Source organism: Ammospiza nelsoni, chromosome 2 (assembly GCF_027579445.1).
Source record: "Ammospiza nelsoni isolate bAmmNel1 chromosome 2, bAmmNel1.pri, whole genome shotgun sequence".
Taxonomy (NCBI): domain Eukaryota; kingdom Metazoa; phylum Chordata; class Aves; order Passeriformes; family Passerellidae; genus Ammospiza; species Ammospiza nelsoni.
This window is the reverse complement of record NC_080634.1, coordinates 52,218,440-52,243,047: the sequence shown is the minus strand read 5'-3', so window position 1 is coordinate 52,243,047 and position 24,608 is coordinate 52,218,440. Positions and strand designations below refer to the sequence as shown.

Below are 24,608 nucleotides of genomic sequence, written 5' to 3'. Positions count from 1 at the left end.
CCCTCCTGCCCCTCCGGCCCCTCCGGCCGCCGGGCCCCGCTCCCCAGCGCTGTCCAGGGCCGCCCGCCTCCGGGGCCGCGGCTGGGGCGGCAGGGGCGGCTGTGCCCCAAAGGCGCCCCGAGCCCTCCCGCCGCTCCCCCCTCGGCCCCGCTGGCCCCCGGACCCGGCGTGCTGTGACCTTGAGCACCAGCGTGGGGAAACGATTTGTGGGGCTGGTTCAGGGGGGCTTTTGTGTTGGTCTTCGGTTTTGGTTTTCCTCCATCAAGAGAAGGATCTGGAAAAGCAACACTTTTGTCTTGGGTTTATTTTTTTGTTTTGTTTTTGTTTTGTCTGGTTGGTTGGTTTGTCTTGGGTTTTTTTTTTCTATTTTGTGAAGTATGCTACTCAAATTATGTGGAGGGATCTGAGGAGATCTGGTTGCCTGCACGTCATAATGCTCATAAGTTCATTTTTTTTATTGGAGAAACCCTTTCTTTGTTCTTTCTCTATGATTTTTGGAGGAAGGAGCCTTTGTGCAGCCATACGTGGGATGGTGCTGCTGTTTCGTGTCCCAATCCCAGGCAGGTTCCCTGCTGCTGCTGCAAGAGCTGCTCTTGCAAAATTTGGTTTCTTTGCAAATCTTACGTGGCGTTCTCAGTGTGCATGTCATAAACCAATTAAAGCACGTGTCAGCTCTCATTTTGTGTGAAGATACCAAGGTGTTTGTAAGATTTGCATGTGCATGCTATTTTGGGACAACCACAAGAATTTTGGTGGAACTACATGGGTATAATAAAATCATGTGAGGGTTTGGATTGGAAGGGACCTTAAAGATCATTTTGTTGCAGCATTGTAGCTGTGGGCAGGGACACCTTACACTAGACCACATTTCTCAGAGAGCTCCATCTGATCTGGCCTTGAACACAGCCAAGGATGGAGCATCCACAACTTCCATAGGCACCTTGTTCCAGTGTCTCACCACCCTCACATTAATATGGGAAACTTGGGAAATCTCTTGTACAGCTCACACACAAGCTATAGCTTGTCATAATTTTTTTGTTGTTGTTACTTAACAGATAAGTGTAAATTATCACGAGTTTAATGCCAGATAATTCTGTGATATTTTAGCAACTATAGTAGCATTTCTTGAGTAACGTGGTCTTGGCTTTGTGCAAGTTTTTCAAATAAAGTTGCCAATATGAACTATGTAAGTTTTCTTACTTTTGTTGCTCTAGACATTTCAGCAGTTTCAGGAATGGTTGTGAATTTTTAAAATGCATTTAAACATTAAATACTTACAACAAATGCATAGAGGCATCTAAATTGCTTTTGATTAATACTGAAGCCTGGTGGGTAAACCTGGATGTTTGGGTTACAAACTTCCAGTGGAGATCTGGGAATCATGCCTAATGACTTTTCTGGGTCTGGGATTAGTGCCCTCTCTTCATTGTTAGCATGATGAAAATTGGTTCAGGATATAATTTAGAAGGTTTACAATATTTCAATTATCATCTATTCTCTTGTTCTCCCATAAATTCATGTTCCATTCATTGTCCCATCACCACCTATCCTTAGCCATAAAAATAGCATCCTTTCTGCCAAGCTTTCTCATCTTTGTCCTTAAGTACCCTTGAATTCCAGAAGGTACCTTTTGCTCTTTATTTGTTCCATTAATTTCAGATTTCAGTTTACAAATGGCTTGCTAACACACATTAATGTATTTTCTGATTAGTGCATTGTAAGAACTTGGGCAGAGAGCAGTGTCAGATTTAACAGAACTCCATGACTCATTGTGAATTTTAGAGTATCCTTTTAATCCTTGCTGGGTTTGAGGGTTTTGTGTGGTAGCTTGTCATAAATGTGATGATAGTATTGTTATGATTTTACTGGCTTTGTATCATCAATAGCGCTTTTATGAGTTATGTTTTTGTGTGTAACCAAAAGAAGCAGCTTACTTTGAAAGCAGTTGAAGTTTCAAAGTAGTTGGAGACAATCTCTAGTACCGGTTTTCTTGGAAATTCTTTCACTGTAGGTACGAATTTTTAAAATTCCAGTAACTGAAAACAAGAATGTTGGTATTTTAAGATAAGAAAGTGTTAAGGTTATAGCTACCAACATCAGTTTTTTAAATAAAAGTATGCTGGCGTTTGGTGTCTCTTTCTTTACAATTTGAAGTTTGCCAGATATTGAGATCTCTGTCTTATCTTTTACCATCTTAATCTCTAGAATCTGCTCCAGAGTTCCTCAAGGAAACACTGACACTGGTATTTTTAGAAGAAATGACTCAGCTTGTGTGTTGGATTGCCAGGGCAGCCCTGGTGCCAGCACAGGGATTGATTCCCAGCCCTCAGTGCCTTGGAGTGCCCACACACGGTGCACCAGCTTGTGTCCGAGTGAGTTCTGACAGCTGTGACTGATCACCCTGGCTGCCAGTCTGCAAAGGCAGCAGATAAGGACTTGCTTAATTCAGCTGCTGTATTAAACAAGATTATTGCTTTACCAATAAACACTAAACAAAACCCCAGTTAACTGTGAAACAAGTCACCTGTGTGTGCTGTTTCACAGCTGGAGCTGACAGGGCAGAGAGGAAGGCACCCACGCTGGCTCCTGCTGCTCCTGGGGGAGTAGTGCTGCCCCTGCTCCCCACGGGGACACACCACACAGCTCCCTTCGCTCTAGGGCCAGCAGCAAAAGTAAGGCACGAGTGCTTCTTCTTTGGAGGCTCCAGTGCTTTATGCTGTATATAAGCCCAGCTAAGCTTTCCCCTAGCTTTTGAAGGCTTTTTCCCAAAGTGAAAAACCTTCCCAAAATTATTTTACCTTTCATAAGGTTTATGGGTGTGATCTCCTGAATGTTTCATGCACCACAAAATCATTTTCGGTTAAAACACCCTATTGTTATCCCTTCTATCTGGTATTAGTGTTTTCTAGTTCATGTTACTTTTAACTACTGGTCTCCTTTTTTCCAAGTTAATGGCCCAGGCTTTGCTCCTCACCAGGCCCATGTTCCTTAGATCATGAACAGGAAAGGTTCAACAAAAGACTGGATGTGGCACTCAGAGCCGTGGTCTGATGTTGACTTGGTGATATTTGGTCATAGGTTGGACTCGATGCACCCGGGGTCTTTTCCAACTTCATTGATTTTGTCAACCCACAGCCAGGTCACAGCAGCCTGGACTGCCTCCAGTCCCAACCCCTTTAATGAGCTCATCCACTGTGGTGAGCACCAGGTCCAGTAGTGCTCTTCATCCGGTTCGTTTGTCCAATGCCTGCGCCAGGAAGTTTTCCTTGACGTACCCCTTGGATTTCTTACAGCTAGCTGTGTTGCTTTCCTGGCAGATGCCTGGGTGGTGGAAATCCTTTGCTAGGATGAGGTCTTGGAGTGTGATGCTTTCTGCATCTGAAGCAGGAGGCCTTGACCTTGGTTTCCCCCTGATCAGACCCCCACATGCAGGTGTCCTTTGTTGGTCCTGTCTTTGAATTTTTTACCCACAGGCTGTCAATCTTTTTGTGGCTGTTTTTCAGAGGCAGCTCTTCACAATCTATCCCCTCCCTAACACAGAGTACAAAAACCCTGCCCCTACATATCTCTTTTAAAAACCTTGTAGTCCTTGACTACAGTTCTGTCCCAGCCTCTTTTCCTAATATGTTGTAGCTTTCAAATTGTACCATGGTTTCCAGCTCCACTTGCTTGTTTCTCATGCCATGTGCTTAGGCATAGAGGCATTTCAGCTGGCCTGTGGGCTGCCCCACCTTTTGGAAGGAGCCCTCCCTAATTCCTCTGGGGTGATTTGCAGGTATTTCCCTCTTGTTTTCTAGAGCATCAGTATTTTCTCGTTCTTCTCTTACTCAGAAGTGCATCCCTTCCCCTTAAAGCATATGAAGTGTATCAGGCCAAAGGTGAAGCTGAGCCCAGCTTTTACACATCCTGGACAGTTCTAACCACAATGTTTCCTAGAGAGAGAACTCCGTTTTAGGAAAACTGGTTTAAGTCCTACCCAATCTCAAAAGGTGCAACTAACCACGCTGGGGAGAAGGATCTGTAAGTTACTTATTCTGGTCTGTAACTTTGTCTGGATTTAGTGGCATGAGATCCCTCAGTCTCATGGAACCCAGTCTGAAACCTAAAATTTATTAGTCAGGAAGCACTGCAGGGAGATACCTGCTGTGAACAGATACAAGCTAGTTACATTTTCCAAGGGAGTCCTGGTAAGAGAATTTTGCAATTATTTTTTTGTGAAGAAATTAATTGTGTCTCAATACCTATATGGGTAAAGTACTTTGTCATTCATTGTCACTAATTGTGATGTGCAGATAAAACTGCTGTTGCAGATGGTGCCAAACCAAATGAATATGGACAGTGTCAAGAATTTGACTACTGCTTGGAACAAGTGTCTGGGATAGTAGAAGTGTAGTTCACTTCCGCCACCTCACAAGGTGGAGGAAATGGTAGAATAGATAGATGATGAGCTGGCATCTGTTGTGAAGCAGCTGAAGATGGGATAACCCAAGAGGATAATTCATGTGCTGAAATAGGAGCAGATGTCAATTAAGACAGACTGTCTGGCCATTTGGGTGCCAGTTCTGTAGCATGTGTCATCAGTACAGGCTTGACTAACAGCCTGTTCGTGAAATTTGGTGATGCTTGACATCATAATTTCAAGCAGAATAGAAGGTGAAGTTGCTGTAGGCTTTGAGAATCTGGAAAATTTAATCATTGGAGCAAAATGTTAAAACCAATTAGGTGCCATTTTAAGTTTTTTTTTTTGTTTTGTTTTTGTTTTTTTTTTGGTTTTTCTTTTTTTTAATGAGAAGTTCAATATAAAACTAGTTGCTTTTGCTAGAAACAAAATGAAGCTGCAGTAGAATTTTCATATTAGACTGTCTGGGTTACTGCACTTTAAAACTTCTGCAGCGGTGTGGAATTGTTTTCCAAAACATTTTGCCCCAAACCTTGTCTTCAACTAAATTCCTTTCTTCTCCCTTTCCAATTTTGCTCTTGTCTGGGGGAAACACCATGTTGATACAGTTTGTGGCCTGCAGTCGTAGGAATTAGCATGGGTTTCTTCATCTGGGAAATTTTCCATAAACTTACTATTTGGAAGACTCCATTGGTACGAGGGGTTCTCTCCTGTCCTGCCTAGCTTAGGGCAATACTCCTTAAAAACTGATGCAAGAACCCTTAAAAGAGAGACAGGACTTCAGAATTTTGTTTTCTTTCCCATGATGGACATTATCACAGTGCAAGATCAATGTGATGAATGCAAATTAAAGGTCAAATTTGCCAATTTACTGTCTGAAAGATTAAAAGCAGTTATTAAAAATAATTTAGTCTGTTTCTGAGCCACTTGGACTTTGAAAAGTCAAGTAGTCAAATACATGTAATGAAGTCAGGATTATGTTACATTATTTTCTCATGGCTTCTTTGGGTTCCTTTTTCTCCCATGTTGTGCACCTATTAGTAGTTTAAAAAATCCAAGCATATATCCTTATTGTACTATATTTGAAGTTAGTATTTCCACAATATTTTTTATATTTTACTGTATTCATTATTCAAAGACATAGTGTGTGCTTAAATACAGACACATAAAGTCACAGAAATGTGCAGCTGAGCTTAGTGAAAGAAAATTAAGGCAGGTGTGTGGAGCCACTTTAAGGGAAAATGCAGAAAAGCCAGAAACAAACTTGAATGTGTTTAAAATTCAGCTTACTTTGCTCTAGAGCATCAAAAAACACAGAAGTTTTCATCATTTATACAGGTATGGCTTGTGTCACTTCTGAAAACTTGCCTGAAGAAAACAGTAGCTTGAGGCAGCAGCCTTCAGGAAAGAAAGCAGCAGAAAGAAAGTGGCTGGACCGGAATGAAAATCAAAGTTCCATACAGAGATGTGTTTAAGAAGTGTAATAAATTTAAGTGAAAATGATTTGTCTCGGAAATGGTGTTTCCATTCAAACAGATTGACACATATCTTCATGTTAGTATTTCTGTAGCTTTTTTCTGCAAAACTGCTAAGGTCTTACAGCCCATCTTAGGTGAGTGGTTTGGGGATCAGAGCTTTCATTTTCCCAGAAACCTATGTGCATGGCCTCACCTGCTGACTTGAGAGATGGAAGAGACTTCCTTGATAATCTCAGATACATAGCCATACAGTTCTTAGAAGTGAAAAGGTTGCCAACTGCTGAGTTTGCTCACCTGCTTTCCAGGATGAAGGTGCCACAAGTTAGTTGTCCATCCAACAGCTCTGTAAATACTTGAGCAACACTGTAGTGGGATATTAGGGAAAATTCCTTTTGAAGTATTTTATCTTATTTTATCTTCAATATAGAAGGCACATGAAAATCTATTTTTTGAATCAAAGAGTTCTTTGTATTCTAAATAATTATTTTTTGAAGGATTTTACATCTGGAATCAATCTGGCTTCCTCCCCCGTTCTCTGTAGGCAAAGCCATTAACGGCTGAGACCTTTTACACAGAGATTTTTTAAGAACAGAGGAGCCCCATCTGTGCAGCAAGAGCAGAATATGATATTTGGTCCCTGAAATTGTCCCACAAAATCATTATTTACAGATCTAGGCTGTACATCAGAGAGAATTTTTATCTGAGCAGATTTAATAGGGAGGAGGGTTAAATAGCCTTGGTATATTTTACTCTGTGGTTACTGATTTACTACCCAAAGTTGTACAATACATTAATTACCAGAACAATTGGACCTATTGAAGTTCTAAAGTGAAAGGCACAAATTATCAGATAAATTTAGAGTTGTGTAATTTTCTCATAACCCTTCACTTGGAAAGCCTTTCTGCTTCCAGTATAGGATGAGGTCTGGCAGCAGGGTTAACCCTGACCCCTGAGCGTTCTATATGGAGTTGTTAATTTCTGCCACATTCTTTCAGTTTAAATTTAGATTTGCTGGCAGCGATTATGCCTCTTGCAATAAACCTCGTGACCAAACATTGAAACAAATATGCCTTTTATCACAGATGTTTTTGCCGAATAAGATTAGTGAAGAATACTTGAAAGCTGAAAAACAATGTGCAGAAGCCTTGGTCCAAAAGGCACTAACCTTTGAATGTCTGGAATGTATTTTCTTTTCAGTGTTAGAAAAGAGCAAGTGAGTGTTTAGGTGATTGGGCACAATCTTGCACCTTGTTTTACCCCTGATTTGTTACTGGTAGTAATGAAATTTCAGCTATGCAAATGAATACAGAGTCAGGATACATATGAATGTGTACATGTAACAAAGTCATTAAGCTGTTCTAAAATAGACTGTGGTTGTTGTAGGATAGAACTGAGTTCTATGTTTTGCTGATTGCTAAATATGTCTTAGTAAATCTCATTTGTTGGGATAATTCTTCTGTACAATAGCCATCTTAAGCATAATAGCTGCATCTGTTTCTGATTTTAGGAAGTTTGTACCACTTAATTTTCTGTTTTCCATGGAGAATGATTCTTGTTTTATGATTACGATTTTTTTTTAAATCTAGCGTGAGTATGTGGGACTTGAGAAATCTATATGGCAAAGAAGTTCACTTTCAAGGCCAATAAGTTGTTCTTGGCCTAGGGTGTGCCGTGGTTTTCATAGACAGTGTTGCTCCATCTTGAAACACTTGTTTGACAAGGGATTCTCTGGTCTTTCTGTATCTATGTGTCTAGGACAGGACATGAGGAAATGGTCTCAAATTTGCACCATGGGAGGTTTAGACTGGATATTAGGATTTTTTATTTTTTTTTTTCACTGAAAGGGCTTCAAGCACTGGAACAGGCTGTCCAGGGAAGTGTTGGAGTCACCACCCCTGGAGATATTTAAAAGATGTGTAGCTGCAGCACTGAGGGACATGGTTTAGTGGTAGACTTGGCAATGCTGGGTTAACAGTTGCATTTGATGATCCTAGAGGTCTTTTCCAAACTAAATGATTCTGTGTTTGAAGGTAGCATGTAAAAAGTGTTTCACTTTGGTCTCTATGCTTTCAAGGTTCTTCAAAAGGTAACAGCATTTCCTATGCATTGCTGAATGGCTATGGCTCCAACAAAAAAAGACCTTGAGAATATATGGAAAGGAGTGTTCTCCCTGTAACCTTTTAGGGGAAAAAACCCAATGAATAAAGCAGGCCATGATTCTCTAGATAATTTAAAGTGAGATTTTTTTCCTTCTGAAGGGCAAGACACAAAAGCTTCCAAAGGCGCCCTGACCCTGTTGCCTGTGCAGTTGCTATGGGCAGGAAACACTGGTACTCAGATCTTTGGAGCACTTTGATAGTGTCCAACCAAGTTACTGGGGCTGAACACTGTGGAGCTGTGTTCCTCATGAATGGATTAGGCAAAATTTATTCACCAGTTAGAAATCCTACTGTGCAGGCTGTATATTTTTGAATGTAAGTAGCATCATTTTTTTTCTGTTTAGCAGGAATTTCAGGCAACCTTTGAAATACGTAGCCAATCAGCATTTGTTCCAAATGGTGCTTTTGTGCCAAATTTCCAATTAGTGAATGGCATTTGTTAACTAGGCCCTTTTGGCTTTATCTTCAAGGATAATGAAACCCCATCTTTTTCCTCATCCCCTTAATAGACACAATATAGAGTCTTACTGGACTGAAAAAAAAGAACTGAATGGAGAATGCTAGGAGATTTATAGTTTGGTGAAACTCTTTAGGACTTGTATTTTTTAGAAATGACTGTGGTTTGAATTCTGTAACATTAAAACAAGAAATTTATAAAAATAAGGGGATTTGGCTCACACAGTTGTTTGAGAGAACATCAGTGAATATTGCAGGTATTGTTCCAGTAGGTAAATATTTGTCGAGATAGAGGCAAAATGTGCTTCCCTGTGCATGGAGCTTTACTTTTTATTTTAATGTGCTATCATGTGTGCTGTTGCATACATTTGGAGTGTCTTAGAATTTTTTGAATTTTTATCTTTGTATTTTCTATGGAAAATACTAAATTAGAGACACCTCTCCAACACCCCTCAAAATACTCTTTTCTGTCATGGAATACAAAGTGGTCTGTTTCAACATGTGGAAATTGCTCCTGCATCCTATTAAACTCAGAAATCCAAACTTCTAATGTAACCTTCAGTACTTGTCACCTGGCAAGAATGATTTTTGCATAGCTCACAGAAATCAAACACGGTTTATTTATTTCCCTGTGTGATTGTTGCTTCAGAATTGTTTACTATTGTTAAGTAAGAAAACATATTCTTACAGCTCCTTTTTCATAAATTGCATTTTAACTCTGTTGAGAAATAGAACATTAATTTTAGATTTTTGCAGAATTTATACCTTATTGTTTGTGGAATTTGTGTGGGTTTTCATGTTTGTCCTTGTTGAGTCTTTTTTTTTTTTTTTTTTGAGTGGTTTTTAGTATTGGAAAGACCAGTATGTGAGGAAGCAAAACCACAGGAAAACATTTGCTTTGTTTACAAATGAGTTTTGTGGACATATATCAATATGCACATTTCCTATGTGAGGTCATCTCACTCAGAATGGATTCAATATGTGAAGTGTCTTTTGATGCTCATTTTCTGTGGAACATCCTGTAGTTTACTTGGAAATAGTTGGAAAGACAATGGGAAGCAAGCAAAGTATCTCTTTAAATAATTTTAATAGCTTTAGAGTTGAAGTGCAGCTTAGCAGTTATAACAGCATTTCAGGCAAAATACTCAGAGGTTGTAAAAACTGGTGAAATTCCAAAGAAAGATTTGGAAAAGTAAAAATTGGGATATTTATTTTTCTGTGCTTTGAAACAATCTCTGAAAAGATCATATTAGCCCCTCTGAAGGGAACATGTGTTTGTTGCTAATATGAGACTCAGTGTCTGATGATTTGGGACCTTAGTTACTGGGGAGAAAATGGGTAATTCTGTTAGTAATAGTATATGTCAGTGTAATAGAGGAGTGAATCTCCTGCATTCTATTTGTAAAGGGGGTTTTTTCTACAATAGTGAACCAATTAGTTATCTTTCTGTTCCACTTGTGAAATGCTGTAAGGAAACAAAGCACCATAAAGATTTATCAGGTAAGAGTAATAACAGTACTCATCTATCTCCCCTGGGTTTTGAGGAGTGTTGTTATGATGCTCTTAGGATTATGGCAGGATGAAAATGCATTATTACTGTTTGTCTGATGATGCTCACTATGGAATTATCTTCTGTGCAAAGATATGTATTGTTTGTGAAAGGAAGGAAGATGAAGGAACTGAAGTAGCTTCAGGACAGTCTTCTGGGGAGCAGTAGCTGTCTGTGTTGACAGGGAGGTCAGTGTGACTGGTTTTTGTAGGGGATGACTAGAAGTGGTGTGAATAAAGAAAACAAGGCATAATGCATCAGCATACATAGGGACCACCATGCAGAGGTGCTTTAGGAGAGTACTGGAAAGGATTTTCAGGAAATTAAGGAATAAGAAAAGCATCTTTGTTGATTACATTACAATGGATTAAAATTTTAGTTATACAGTAAAGCTCTTCAAGTAAAAAGGAAAAATGCATCCTAGTGACAAAGTGACCAATAAAGTATTCCCACCATATGGGCAGAGGATTTGACAATTCTAGAATTCTAGTAAGGAATATAATACAGTGCATATGATGGCCTTCAATATTCTGGTTCCTGTTGGCAACAAGCAATCAGTGGAGAGATGCTGAAATAGAAGTGGCTTAACAAGAGGCATTAAAGTGACTTTAGTTTTAGTCCTGATTCTGCTTAGCTTGAAATAGCAGTGGGTCACCCAAGATGAAGTGGTAGAAAGCTATTCAGATATACAAAAGTCATTTGAGTATGTAGAACAGCTATGAATATGTGTCATCAGGATTGGAGTGATAATTGAAGCTTTCTAAATGGAAGAATGTTGGTCAAGGACAGAGAAAGAGGGCTGGAAGAAAAAATAAGCATCTTCAAGATAGAAGCAGCTTGAATATTTTAAGACTTCATGTATGTTTGATTTCTTCTAGACCCAACCAGAAAAAGAATCTGAATGGCCAGACTCTATGTCATGGCTTATGAAGAAACTGGAACAGTTGAACTTAGATATTGAAGAAGCTCTGAGTGCTGGCTCTTCTCCCTCCAGTACTCCTTCTTCTGAAAGGCACAAGCAACTGGTAAGAATGTGTGTGTGATATGATACGTTCTCTAACATTTAGCTACAGCATTCCTCAAGCTATAGTTTTTAGATCCAGTTGTGTTTCAGAATAGGCCAAGGCACTCAAGTGTTAGGGTAAAGTTGAAAGTTTTCAGTAAAATGAAATTTCTGACATTGGATAACTAATGGTCAAATAAGCAGAACTGTGATAGGGTGAAACTTGTAAATTTTCTGTCAGGATAGCTTAAAATCATTATACACTTTTGGGTTTTTTTAGGGATATGTGCTTGCATGTTTTTCAGATTGTTAATTTAAGTGCTAACCTATTAATATTTGTTATATTTATTTAAAGATATAACAGCAAGAGAGACACTGTTTATTAAGAGTTGAACTAGTGTCCCAGTTACCCCAGGACAGCTAGATTTTTTTTCTTTCTCTCTTTCTTTTATTTGAATAGTTTATTTAGAGGTGCAATCCTCTAGTTAAGAATATTTTGTGATGACAGGTGTCATCAGTTGATGACAGTTTCTCAATCCTATTTTGAGGACAAATAGGATTAAAGGAGCAATGATATAATTTTATTAATTTTTGAATAAGCAAATTTTTTTATATAAGCAATTAATGGAGAATGGCCAGCATGAGAAATGTAAGTGTTCTCTGCTTCAGACTATGATTAAACTCAGTTCTTAACATAGAATTGTGAGGATTTTCAGCTCTGAATGTTGGCGTGAAGTTCATGGAAGGTGATCTTTTGTGAATGTTTTTGCTGTCACTGCTGCTTCATTTGGTAAAAGTAAATTCTTGAAGTAATCATCTTTGTGGATCATCACAATGTAAATGTGTCTCTCTAGGTGGGATGTTCAGACTCCTGCACTTTGTGTTTCCAAGTTCTACAGAGAGAGTGTTAGTAACAGAGTGGCCATGGCCATCTCTCATTTCTTTCTTGCTGTACATGTCAGCCAGTTAGAACCAGCTCTGTCCAGCTGAATTAATTTCATAATTAATTTGCCCATTAAGGGACAGTGTTCTGTCTTCTTGTAGGAGAATGCTCCATATCTTCTGTCAAATACAGTGGCAGCGTAGTCTGCTTTTCTGTCTGAAAGTGAAATCCCAGCCATCAGAGTTTAAACGCTTCTCATTGTGAGACAGTCTGGTAACCAGTGATCCAAACACCCATTATTTTATGGCTGTGCCTATTCTACTAAGGTAAAAGCTGTGGTTTGGTTAGGCATCATTCTTTTTTGATGTTGGCCTGAGGATCATAGTATACGACTTCAAATCCTTTGCTGAAGCACTCACTGAAGGGCATATTGCCTGTAAACAGCAGAAAAATCTAAATAGGTGACTTTTTCAAATGAACTTTGATACATAAGAACAGCATCATCAGAAATGGTTGCATAGAGAATGCCATCACCAGCACCCCAGCACACCACTTCTCTTCCTGAGGCCTCATCACAGCCTTTTTCCTGGGACATATGCTCCCACCAAAATCCTCTGCTAGGGTGTTAGGATGTTCCCAACACCAGCACCAAAATTACTGTTTTGCTTAGCATGATATTTGAGGAATTGCAGTCCTCTTTATCAACCACCTCTTCTCACTCTAAATAGAAGAGATCTCTTCATTTTAGTTGTCTGTGGACGGGCAAATATGTGAGTCAGACACATTTTTTTGTAGCCTTATATGACAAACTGGAAATTACCTTTAAACCTCCAAGAGCCAATTTCAATACAGAAACTGGACAGGTCACTTAATACAAAGTCTTTCTAATGAGACCAGCAAGATCAGAGCAAAAAGAGTCTTAGAAAATCTGTTGTGGAACTGATGATGGGATACCATTTGCTGTTTCCTACAAAAGAATTTATACAGCAAGGGAATCATCTGCTCTGATTTAAATATTAATTAATAATTTGCCTCAGAATGGGTGGCTTTAGTTTTACTTTATAGTTAAAGAAGAGATAGATCCTCATAAATCTCTCCATAAATGTACTGTAAAGAAACAGATCCTGCAGATTTCAAAATGACAGTTGCAGTGGAAAAAATAACAGTCTGGTTTTCACTGAAGTTGTATGAGTAGTTTATATTCTATCAGTTCATGCTATTTGTACCATATTTGTAACTATAGCTTGTAATCTGTTCCACACATACCAAATGTTTTATTCTTGTCACTTACCATGAAACTTGAAAATAAAGAAGACCTCTCTCAAGCATATATTTACTAGTAACTGTGTAAATTTGGCTTCTATAAAATGAACCACTTTTGTGTTCTTAATATGGTTTTATCCTCAACTGTGAACTGACGCAAGAAATCATGATTGACAGTGATTTTGGGTGAACTGTTTAAAGGTGTAAGACTGAGATGGAGACCCAAAATCTCCAAAGCAGGTGACTACTGCATGAGTGGTTTGTTGGAGCTGCTGCTCTGAAAGTTGTTCTCTTGAGGGTGTGGACAATTTTTAACAGATGACAGAGTCATTTCTTATGGCAAATGCTATATCACAGAAATATATTTTGTAATTTAATCACTAGTTTGAGCCAGTCAGTTATCTACTGAAGGATTTTTCACCTGTTTATGCAAGTAATTCTTTGATATTTTTTTACTCTTTGCATTTTCCTGTTGTGAAGGTATCTGTTATTAATAATATGGATTTTTTTTTTTTTACAGAAGAAGCCAATATATGCGCTGGGTGAATAAAAATTATGGGACCTATTGGGTGAGAGCAGAGAGTATTGCAGTGTTTTAGTGAGAAAATTCAAGGTGTTTTCTAAAACATAATAGCTTTTGCATGAATGCTAAGGGATGACTTCTTCCTACATCTGTGTAAACCACAAATTGCTACTGGTCATTTTTTTGTTGGCAAATATTATGAGGATGTAGCATTGACTGGATTCCTCAGTAGCTGATCCAAAGATGTTAAAAATAATTGTCTATAATCAAATTATTTTCTGAAACACTCCTTCACCAATGCAATGAACACAATTTAAGCGCAAAAAGTTGTACTCTCTGAATGTACTAACAAAAAAACTGCTAGTTTTGGAAAAACACATTTAATAGCTCCACTCCTGTAAAATCTGTACCTTTCCTATGGAAAAAAAATCCTTTTTAGCAGTATAGAAGGAGGCACTTTGAAAATGAAACATCAGAGATAAAGCACTCTTGCTGCAGTGTGTTTCCCCATTGTTTAATGTATCTGCTTCATTGCCACTTAGTATCTTGTACTCAGTTTCACTACAGAAAAAGCAGGAAATCTTGAGAATGAGAATCAATTTTTTTTCAGTTTCAGTCTTTTATTATTCATGAATGACAGGGAAATACTGTTTGTTTATTTTTGATCATCTTATGTTAGAGATCTGACTTTCATTGAACAAAGCTTTTTCTTTGACTTACATATTCATTTAATTCTCTTGCTTTAATATATTGTCTTCAAACTTTTTAGGGGTTGCATACTAATTATTTTGTCACCTTTTCAAAGCCTCCTCATTTTACATCCTTACAAAATATACTAACTGGGAACTGGGCAATTGCTATTAAAGATCAGCAGCCCATTTGTTACTTTGTGGAGAGGAAGAGCCTGAAAATGGGCTGATTAGAATGATTGTCCCCAACAGCTTGGGACTGCTCTGCAGTGCACCCATGACCCTGTTTCCCTGATTGTCTGTAGTATGAATTCTGCTGGATTGCAGCATGTGTTGCTCCTTGCTCACTCACCCAGTTTTTCCTTGGGCAAACCAGGATACTTGAGGGAATGTTGTGCAATTGGTCTCTTCTTGACACTGCATTCAGTGTGGGCCCAGAGTTAGGACATCCATCTTTTAAAAAATGGTATGGGAGTGGAACAATGAAATGAGAACTCCCCAGGTTTTCGGGAATAAGGAACATTTATTTGAAAGTTCAGAATCTGTAATTTGAAAATGGGGATTTTCTGGGTCTCTGTTTAATATACAAAAATAAACATGAAATAAAGTTAAAAGATAGTTTTAAAATAATTTTAATAAAACTATTTCTCTTTCTACAAAGTGATTCAGTTCCTTTAAGTTACAGGAAGGTGTACTATTATTGATTAGTTCTCCAGTTTGTATACTGGATGTTAAGGAAGCAACTTTCGATAATGATGGGATGTCTAGCTTAGGAAAGTGTAAAAATGATGCAGCAGGTGCTTTTAAGAAAAAAAAAAAGATCAAAACCAAATGTTTGCCTTTCATCAGAGGAAAAAAAATCCAGAGGAAAAGATAAAATCAGAGGAAAAGATAAAATTCCTAAGTTTTTATCTTCTGTTCACATTAAAAATATTTCTGGCTTGTCTTTATTTATAGGGTTTTAAAAATTCTCTTACAGTGCCCTGTTCAAATAGAGACAGGCCTTTATGGAGATCATCAAGAAAAAGGATCTTGGAAAAGAAGAGGAGACTACCAGCATCTAAATTGTTTACCTTACCAAGTGTTGACTGGAGCACGACCTAAAACTGATGTAAGTAGCTACAGCATTATCTGACTCTCAGGTTCAGTAACCTCAGAATTTATACTGTATCATTAAAATTGTCAGTGCATTTCTTTGAAATAATTTGTTCCACACACATCAAATGTTTGATTTGTGCAAATACTGCACTGCATGGAGGAGTTTGGTTTGCAAAGCAGCTATAGATAAAAGTTAAGTTAGACTTCAGTTAATGAGGCTCCAGGGCTCTGGGGTTCATCTGAGTTTAGACCACTGATGAAAACTTCTACATGTGAACTTGTCACTTGGATCACCTTCATAGTCAATGGAAAGAAACAGGCACTTCTAAAGAGTAATTCATCTGTAGGTAGCGTGTGATGGATTCCAGGCATCAGAGCAACCACCACAGCTTTTTCTTCATGGCTTATTTTTAGAAGTACTCTCTTAGGATTTTTTAGCTTGACAGTTGGTTGTGCTCAATTCATGTGAATTCCACACTGCATTCTCTGCAAGCCTGACTGCTCAATTCTGGAATTTTAGTTAGATTGCATTTCTAACCAATAATAGAAATATTTACTTGGGGTTTTTTTTACAACGTGATGGCTATAGCTTGCTATCAAAATCCATCAAAATCCATCAGAAAGTTTTCTCAAAAGGCTTTGATTTACTTTCCCAATAGCTAAATGTAAGCTACTTTAGGATCAGTGTCTTCATTTGGAAATGTAGATAGTTTCTGTCTCCCTTTTTTAAATTACTTGTGTGCCAGTAGTACTTGTGATCATCATGCAACATAAAAAGTGGCTGCACTGGATTGAATCAAAAGTACTTATAGCCCTGTGTCCTTTCTTTGGCAGTGGCCAGTGTCGGATGTTCAGGAAAGAAGTGTAAGGACATAGCAAGCAGATAGTAAGCCATCTCAACTTTCTTTGAAGTATTTATCATGCAGGCACATTGAAGATAGACACTATATTGCATTTTTGTAATTAATAGCCCCTAAGAGTCTTTTTCGACTCTAGTTGTGCCTTTTGTAGTAATTTGTATTCGTTTGTTCTTTTGATATTCAAAAGAACAAAGATACTTTGATTTCCAAAGTTCACTTGTGGAGTAGGTGATACAACACCTTTTTCTTATTATAATTTTGTTACTGAATTATCATTTTGCCTGTAATTCTTGTACTGGCAAAAACTGAATCTCAGGCATCTTGTAGGAAGTAGTGAATACCTGAGGCTGATTTTCTTGTTTGTTTGATTTTTTTTTCCTCCAGCAAATGACTGCATTTACTATTGATTTACATTTTTCTGCTTGTTTTACAACCATTCAACATCATGATGTCCTCTTGCAGCAAGTATTTGTTTTTATTAACCTCTGTAGTTGAATATTATCAGAAAACTGTCCCCTTTTATTCCTCCATTTTCCGATTAATTTGTGAATTTTATTCCTCCATTTTCCAATTCATTTGTAAGTGTACTGAAAACAGATCCATGAGACTGTCAGGTAATCCATCCACTGTAAAAGAAAATAATCAATTATTCTGAACCTTCTTTTTTCACTTTTAGTTAGCAATGAAAATCCATTTTTATTTCTTGACCTCTTTTTTGTAGTTCCTCCTTCATAGCATAGTTTGAGTTTGATGGTCAACTTCATCAGAAGCTTTTTGAAATGGAAGTGTAACAGTCAAATTGCCTGTATCTGCATGATCATTCAAAGAAGTTGGCCTCCAAAATCCCAATTATTCTAAGCCATTATCCTGTGTTACTATCCATATGTTCTTAATCATACTTTCTGTCAGTTTTCTGCCATCCATATCAGTGGTACTAGCATCTCTTCCACAAATAACCTCAGAGGTATTTTCAGACATCGGCATCACATTTCCCCCCCTCTTTTCCTCCTGTCCCTAAACCAATAGGTGTTAGCAGTAATTACACATTGAGCCAATATCTCATCAGTTCTCATTCCCTGAACAAGGTGCTTATTTTAAGTTATCTATACAATTTGGATTAAAGAAAAATCTATTATATTAAAGATATCTTGAACACTGTCATATTCATCTACCAAAGAATGATATGCATACCACCATAAAAATTCTCTATTTCATTAAATGAACCTACTTCTGTGCACTGAAAAGGAAATTTGAAAGTTGGCTCCACTTGCTTGCTAATTGAAAACATTATTGTCTTCCCACTAGCTATTTTCTTTCCTTGGAGAATAGGTTTGCTATTTTCCATTTCTGCAAAAGCGCAAACATTTGTTCTGATTTGTTGCTTGTTCTAGTTGGAATAGATAACAGAATTAATTAAAAAGAAACTTGCCAACTTTGTTTTTTACCTTGGCCAAATGTTTAGGCATGTACAAGTATCACAGCTTAGCTGCCTTCCCACTAGTACTATGCAAATATTTTCAAAGTGGTGTTGCAGTAGTACTGTTGTTTGGCTACTGGTGTGTGGGAGGAAAGGCAGAGGATGTAAGTTTTGGGTTTTTTTCTTTTCTGAAGTCTATTTTTTTTTCTTTTTGTTGAAAATCAGGAAATACTAGCATGATAAAAAGCAATTCTATGAATCCTCATCAGTACAGTCCGTGCATTGTATCAATCATTTTTGTATTCTGGAGTAAGAGCAGAGTAATGCAGAAAGTACAAATGTTTCTTAGGGCATCAGAGAGTCTAGAAAACTGAAGGCAAGAATTTCTTAAGAAATTAGTGAGCTGCTTTTTTATTGCACAATGCTTTAAATTAGGAATAAATATTGAAACTGGTGTTTGCAAATGTCATTCAGGAGAGTTGATAATTTTACTTCCTTCAAAGTGCTGCTTTTGGTGCTCTTTTTCATGCAAATTCAAATAATGCTATGTCTAGCTCCAGGCATGCAGTGTGCATTAGTCTGTCATATCTCTCCAATACACAGATTTTCACTGTTTATTCCTTAAGATACAGACTTTTCCATATTTTTCAAAAAGGATATACTGAAGTTGCTTTCATTATAGTAAACAGGGTGGGACAGAATAATTCCTTCTATATGACACCCAGGCTGCATCTGTTTAACTCCCATGATCCAGATGGTACAATACATAATTTGGGAGTAACACAGAGATAAATCAGACCTCTTGTATTTTGATGATCCAGTTTTTCTTCTCTTCCAGTTTTTTGTGAGTCAGAAGGTCCAAAAGAACTTACCTGTCTCCACTCCCCAGGAGCTCATATACCCAAGAGATTTAAAGAACCAAATACCCCATAAGATATTGAGATTAGCAAATATAACAGAGACCAGTTATAGAAACATCTAGAAGCGTCTAGAGATGCTTCTATTCAGGAATGATATGCAGAGATTAGACAGGACACAGTTGTTCAACTCTCAGCATAAGGCAGTGATGTTAGCTGCACACTTTTCATGGATACCAACTAGACTAAAGGCCTAGAAGGGACAATGATGTGTTCTTTGCAAACTTGTCACAGTAGGTATGCTGTTTGTATGCCTGTTTTTATGACTTGCACTTCTTATGATATTTTGGTGGAATAAAAAAGCAAATCATGGGTTTAGGGCTGATGTCTCCTGCCCTTCCTTCCTCTCCAGGGCTGCTTCACTGAAACTTTCTTTTTGAGGTACTACAGGAAGTATGTACCTGGCAGGGAAGCCACGTGCTTGAGAGACAAACAGCAAAGTTTCACCTGACAATTGCTGGCATTTGTAAATCCATGTCTACATTATTGAGTTTCCATTAATGGAGAGGAAAAAACCCATCTACAGCAAGACACACCTTGCCTTGAGGTAGTTGCCTGAGTGGAGGTCTCTTGTTGATGTGCTTTGTGCCCCCAAAGTGCTGATGTCGCTTGGTCACGTATTTCAGAAGTGACTGCTCAAGACATCAGTGCTTAGAGCTGGATAAAATAAATCTGTCCCAGGGCATATAAATTGCAATCTGGCATTTGATGGGCAGTGCCTGCCTCTCTATGCTCTGAGCAGAGAAAACTTTGGTAGTCTAACTTAGGAGTCTAATGGAGGTCTGAAAAACCCATCAGTTAACACCCACTAGGTCTTGTAGGTAACACAGTATGCTCTGTCCATGCAATCTGTGAATGAGCAAGAAAACAAAACTTTATGTATTGGTAAAAAGTGCTTTTTCCTTTATCTATTGTAAGTTTACTCTTTTGTTTTCTTTTTAAGTAGAGTTGAAGAGTGCAGTTTTGATTTCTTATGCTTTAATTTTACAAATGGCTTGAACATATTAAATACATAGGGCTAAAATAGATTATTTTACAGTTTTGAGACCTGGATTCTCAGTCAGATTCTCTGCTCAGACTTGGTTCTGTAGGCTGGTGCAAGAGGGGGTCAGAGTGGCTGGGGATGAGGCAAGGCAAACTGCTTCTTTCACATCAGTGCCAGTTTCTGGTAGTTGAAACTGTTAGTGAACTATACTTTATCTATGCTAAGCCACTTGATTCAGAAAATGAGGAGCAAAACTGTTTTGTAACCGGTACAACTGAAGTGTTTTTGATTCCTTTAGGATTTTTTTTTCTGAGAAATACTAGTTAATGCTATAAATAGTGTTTCACAGTTTAGGTCAGAGGTTCCAGGATGTCTGACATCTTCTGACATTGTTTAGAAATATAAAACTAATAAGGCAATAATTTTTGGCTATTATCTCTATGTAGTAAGTGTAATGCTTTTCTGACCTTCTGATTATATTTGAGGCAGAGAAATTAAAAAATATTAACAGCTGAAGCAAAGTCAGAATCATTGTGTTTCTTGTGTGCCTCCTTGTTCAATATTTCTGGCCTGGGACTACCAGGGATCAGAGATGATTCCATCAGTGAGCGTGTGTGAAAGCCTTTTATCAAATAGCTGCCAACATCCAGGGCAGAAAAGGTTATCATGCAGCAACTCATAACAGTTTTTACTTTTACTAGCACTCTTTACAATTTTGAGGATCTTAAGCTATTTACAGACCTTGAGCTGATCCTTTATTTCTCCACAAAATATGTAAGCAGTATTAATTTTCCATCTGAGATTACAAGTGCCTAAACTTGACACCAGAATAAGTTTCATGCACTGTATCTGCTGGATACAGTCATAAATTTATCACTTCATGGTAGAATTTATATCAACAGTTCCATCCCATTATCTAGTAGGGTGTGTTTCCCAAGGTGAAGATTAGGCAGATCATGCTTTACTCTGACCTTGCCCCCACTAATAAAGTTGATAGTAAAGCCCCAAGAAGACTTGTGCAATCTCTGGCAAAGATTTCTTATGCCCATCTTGGTTTTGGGCTACTTTTTATGACCCACAATGTACAAGAAAATGAGCTAAGAAGCCTGGAGCTGAATGATGAAGACATAGCATTCAATGCTCTGTTTCCTCAAAGATGTAGTGTGTTTGAACACAAAATTATTTGGCCATGTTGGAGCTGAAGATTTCTGTCTATGTTTCAACTAAATGCATTTGTAAAAGTAGCATCGCTCATGCTGAAGAAGTAGCGAAATTTTTGCAGAAATCAGGTTTTTACTTACTTTCTCAAAGTCTCAAAACCAGATGATTGATTGCAACATGGTCAAGAGCAGAATCTATATACAGTCTCTGGTTTTGCTTACCAGACCATCCTTCCTCATAGAGTGCTAACTCGAGTGTTCCCATTCTGGAAAAGACAAATTTCAAACTGTGTCCTTTAGTCATGTGAATTGCTTTCCTCTTTAATGCTGCTATTAATTATGTCAGCAAAATAGCTCTCCAGTACAGCTGCAGGTAGCTTGAAACCTTGTCTTTGCAAACCTTTTTTCTCATGTTCAGTACTTAATCTCACCAGAATCTCACTGGGACAGAGTCATGCTGAAGTAGTCAGGTAGGTGACCCACTCCACTTCCACGTGTACCCCCATATGGTGGACTTTTGTGCCTCTGAACAGGACTTTGTGCCTCTGTTTTTCCCCTACTCTGTCTGCACAGTGGGGACATTGAGATACCCTTCTTTCCCAGGAGCACTCTGGACTTGCAGTCATTTCTGAGATCATCAAGTGCTCCTGGAAGACTGAATCTTCCCTGCTTTTAAGACTAAGTCGTTTCTTGGTAGTAAAATAATCCATTGCCCAGGAAGAGATTGTACTAACTCTAATGAAAATCAGTAATAGGGAGTGAAGGGCAGATGCCTCCCTTCCTTCCTGAGAGCTGTGTATTCCAATATCTACAATACTCAGGCTTTCTCATCTGCTTTGTTTCCAGTGCACTTGCCAGCACTCTGGCCAAAGGGTGCCCCTAACATAAGAACCCAGCATAGCCCGTTTCTTTTCCTTTTTGCCTTTATTCCCTCATCCCAGCAGTCAGGTCCTTCAGTGGGGAAATTAGATGAAAAAAAAAACAAACTTGTGTGGCAAGATAAAGGCACTTTAATAAAGCAAAAGATAAGGTTGTGCATCCAGAAGCAAAAGAAAACAAAATATTTATTCTCTACTTCCCATTAGCAGGCAATGTTCAGCCTGGGGAAGCTGGGCTTCAGGACATGTAATGGTTGCTTTGGAAGACAGATGTTATAAATAACAAAAGCCCTTCCCTGCTTCCTCCTTTTTTATCTTGGCTTTTATTGCTGAGCAGGCTTCATATGGACTGGAATATCCCTTTGGCAAGCCTGGGTCAGCTGTCCCAGCTGTGTCCCCTCTGAAGATCTTGTCCACCCCCAGCCCGCTGGCCCTCGAGAGTCAGGGGGCAAGGTTGGAGAGAGCCTTGGTGCTGTTCAAGGGCTGCTCAGCAGTGGCCAAAATGATGGCAGGTTATCAACACCTTTCTAGCTACAAAGCACAGCCCTATTGAGGGCTGAATTTGGGGAAGTTAACTCCATCTCAGCCAGACCCAATACAATTTCTTTTTTTAATTAATTGCTCAATACCATTTTTTTTCTGACAAAAATGCTGTCACCAGCTGAAGATGATAATCCTAATGCAGCTATGCAGTATTTAAAATTACTTCAAATTGCTATTGTTAAATCATTTGATCCATGAAAATATTTATTTAATTTAAAGTATATTAATGGTATTAATGGTAACTTTTAAAGCAGTATTTTGCATCAATTTCATTATTTTAATTTAGTTTTCATAAGAATTACCTGCAGGCTAGGGACATACTTTGTATTTTGTATTTGTATTTTATTTGTAAAACTAATTGAGTTATCTATGCAGGAAAGGAAAGAGCTGTCTTATTCATAAAATGCCGTTGAAAAATAATTTTAAAACAATTATTCTCTGATGGATGTAGACAACATAATTTATATGCTTTTTTTGTATACAGTATAAAGTCAAATTGAAGTTTCCAACTGATTTTGGAGTAAAGTTCATTTAATGTACTTCAAAAGGTATATGAAGTCCAAATCTGTATCAGGAGGAGGCTAGAATTGGTTCTTTTTATTGCTTGGCATTACATGGCTATTTCTGTAGTTCAAACTGATAATGTCTGTTTATATTGCAAGAAAAGCTTTGAACAATGGAGGAACCGCAGGAGCGGCTGGAAAATAGAGGTCACCCACCTCTGCAAGGGCAGCCAGCAGGTCCACCAGGGATGGCAGTAGCAGCAGAGCAGCTGGGCTTGGTGGTGATTTTGCCAAAACCCCATGAGCAGAAACTGCCAGCAAAATTTATTGAGTGAGCACTTTTCTGAGCCAGCCCAATCCCTTTCTCATTATAACTGTCCCAAACTCACACAGTGAGATTTGCCTTCTAGTTCCAGCTCCAGTGACAAAATAAGAGTTGCAGGCTGGCATTGTTTAATTAGTACATACATCCCAAATTGATCCTATGTGTGCCACTTGACTTTTATAGACATATTTATCATATGTAAATTTAAATATTCTAGAATGACATTTGTTGAAATATGTTAATTTTCTGATCTTCTGACAGAATTATTTTGCAGAAACACTTCAGCGTTTTATTTCTGGTAACACAGACTGTTTGCAGGAACACAATTTCATTTCATAGTAGTGCATTTTTGCTAAAAATAAACACTAAATTTGCTGACTTATGTTTCAGTGTTAGCAGAAATGCAGCCTCAGAAATGCATTGCTCTTCAATACAAACTGAAATGTCCTTTTTGTCCATAGAGATGAGAATCAAAATAGGAATCTCTGTACATGCATAACAAGAGGTGATTGGGAACCATACCAGTACATTATACCAAGCCTATGCCAATATAAAGAGAACCTAACTTCCATGCAGCTAACTTTGTACTTAGTGAAGTGCAAAAGAGAAACAATTTCCCTCTATTTTCTTTCTTTTCTTTTCATGTTTTTTGGGCTCGTGTTTTGCATGCAACACACGGTTTGTATAACTGGCTGACAGTACAATTTTCTACTGTGTTTTTTAGCACTCTATGTTTTATAGAGGAAAGAACAAATTATAGAGTATGCCAGCTCCCATGTGTGAGAATGGCAGGAATGTGCTGGGTTCAACCCTACGAGGCTGTCTCTTGTATTTTTGCTTGTGGCATTGGTTGAGCACAGTTTTCTTCACGGAAGTATGTACAGTCATACCTTACCTGTCTGCCCATCTAGTCAGGAGTTTGCATTTTCTTTTTTCTGCCTCGTGATATACTTGTTACAACAGCCTAAAAATAAAAGGGAAAAAAAAAAAGAGTGAGTATATTCTATGTTATGGTGTTACCATAATGCCTCTTTTAGAGTACTTCTGTAATTTTTATTCTGGCAGGGTTTTCCTGGCTATTTCACATGTTGATCAGACAGCACATGATTGAGACGGAGGCTATGACTTTTACAATTGTCGTTCACAGCAAGAGCAAAGCAAAGGGATTCAAATATTACCAGAGATGTATAATTAAAAATGTGTCCTGCCTGTGCTGATGAAGTGCTTCTGTGGCATTTCAGAGCTTGGGCAGAGTCAGACCCCTGGTCCCACTTAAGCGGTGGTGCAAAGGTCTCTCATAATACCAGCCTCTGGCTCTTTGTACTCTGGAGAGCCTGTGGGCTGCTCATGCCTGTTTCCCACGCTGGGGAAGAAGGAGCTTCCATCTATAACACACCAGAGACAGAGGCCAGCATAATGCACAGGGAGAGCATTTTTTATGCAAATGAATGGAGCAAATCGTGCATCCCATCTCTCTAACAGAGATAATCCCTTTCAAGGTGCAACTTTTTCTTGTGCTT

The 24,608-nt window shown here is 38.3% G+C and overlaps 1 protein-coding gene across 4 annotated transcripts in view; it reads left to right on the top strand.

Annotated features, from left to right (window-relative positions):
* The window catches only part of STARD13 (StAR related lipid transfer domain containing 13), a 285,609-nt gene that overhangs the window by 61,521 nt on the left and 199,480 nt on the right, over positions 1 to 24,608 (top strand). For 2 of the 4 annotated variants that reach the window (XM_059467182.1, XM_059467185.1), the window contains 2 exons: positions 10,920 to 11,066; positions 15,382 to 15,513. In XM_059467182.1, coding sequence (XP_059323165.1) covers positions 10,920 to 11,066; positions 15,382 to 15,513 — 279 coding nt within the window. Of the gene's footprint in view, positions 1 to 10,919; positions 11,067 to 15,381; positions 15,518 to 24,608 lie in introns of those variants that run through there. The other 2 variants (XM_059467184.1, XM_059467190.1) reach the window with 2 other exon arrangements.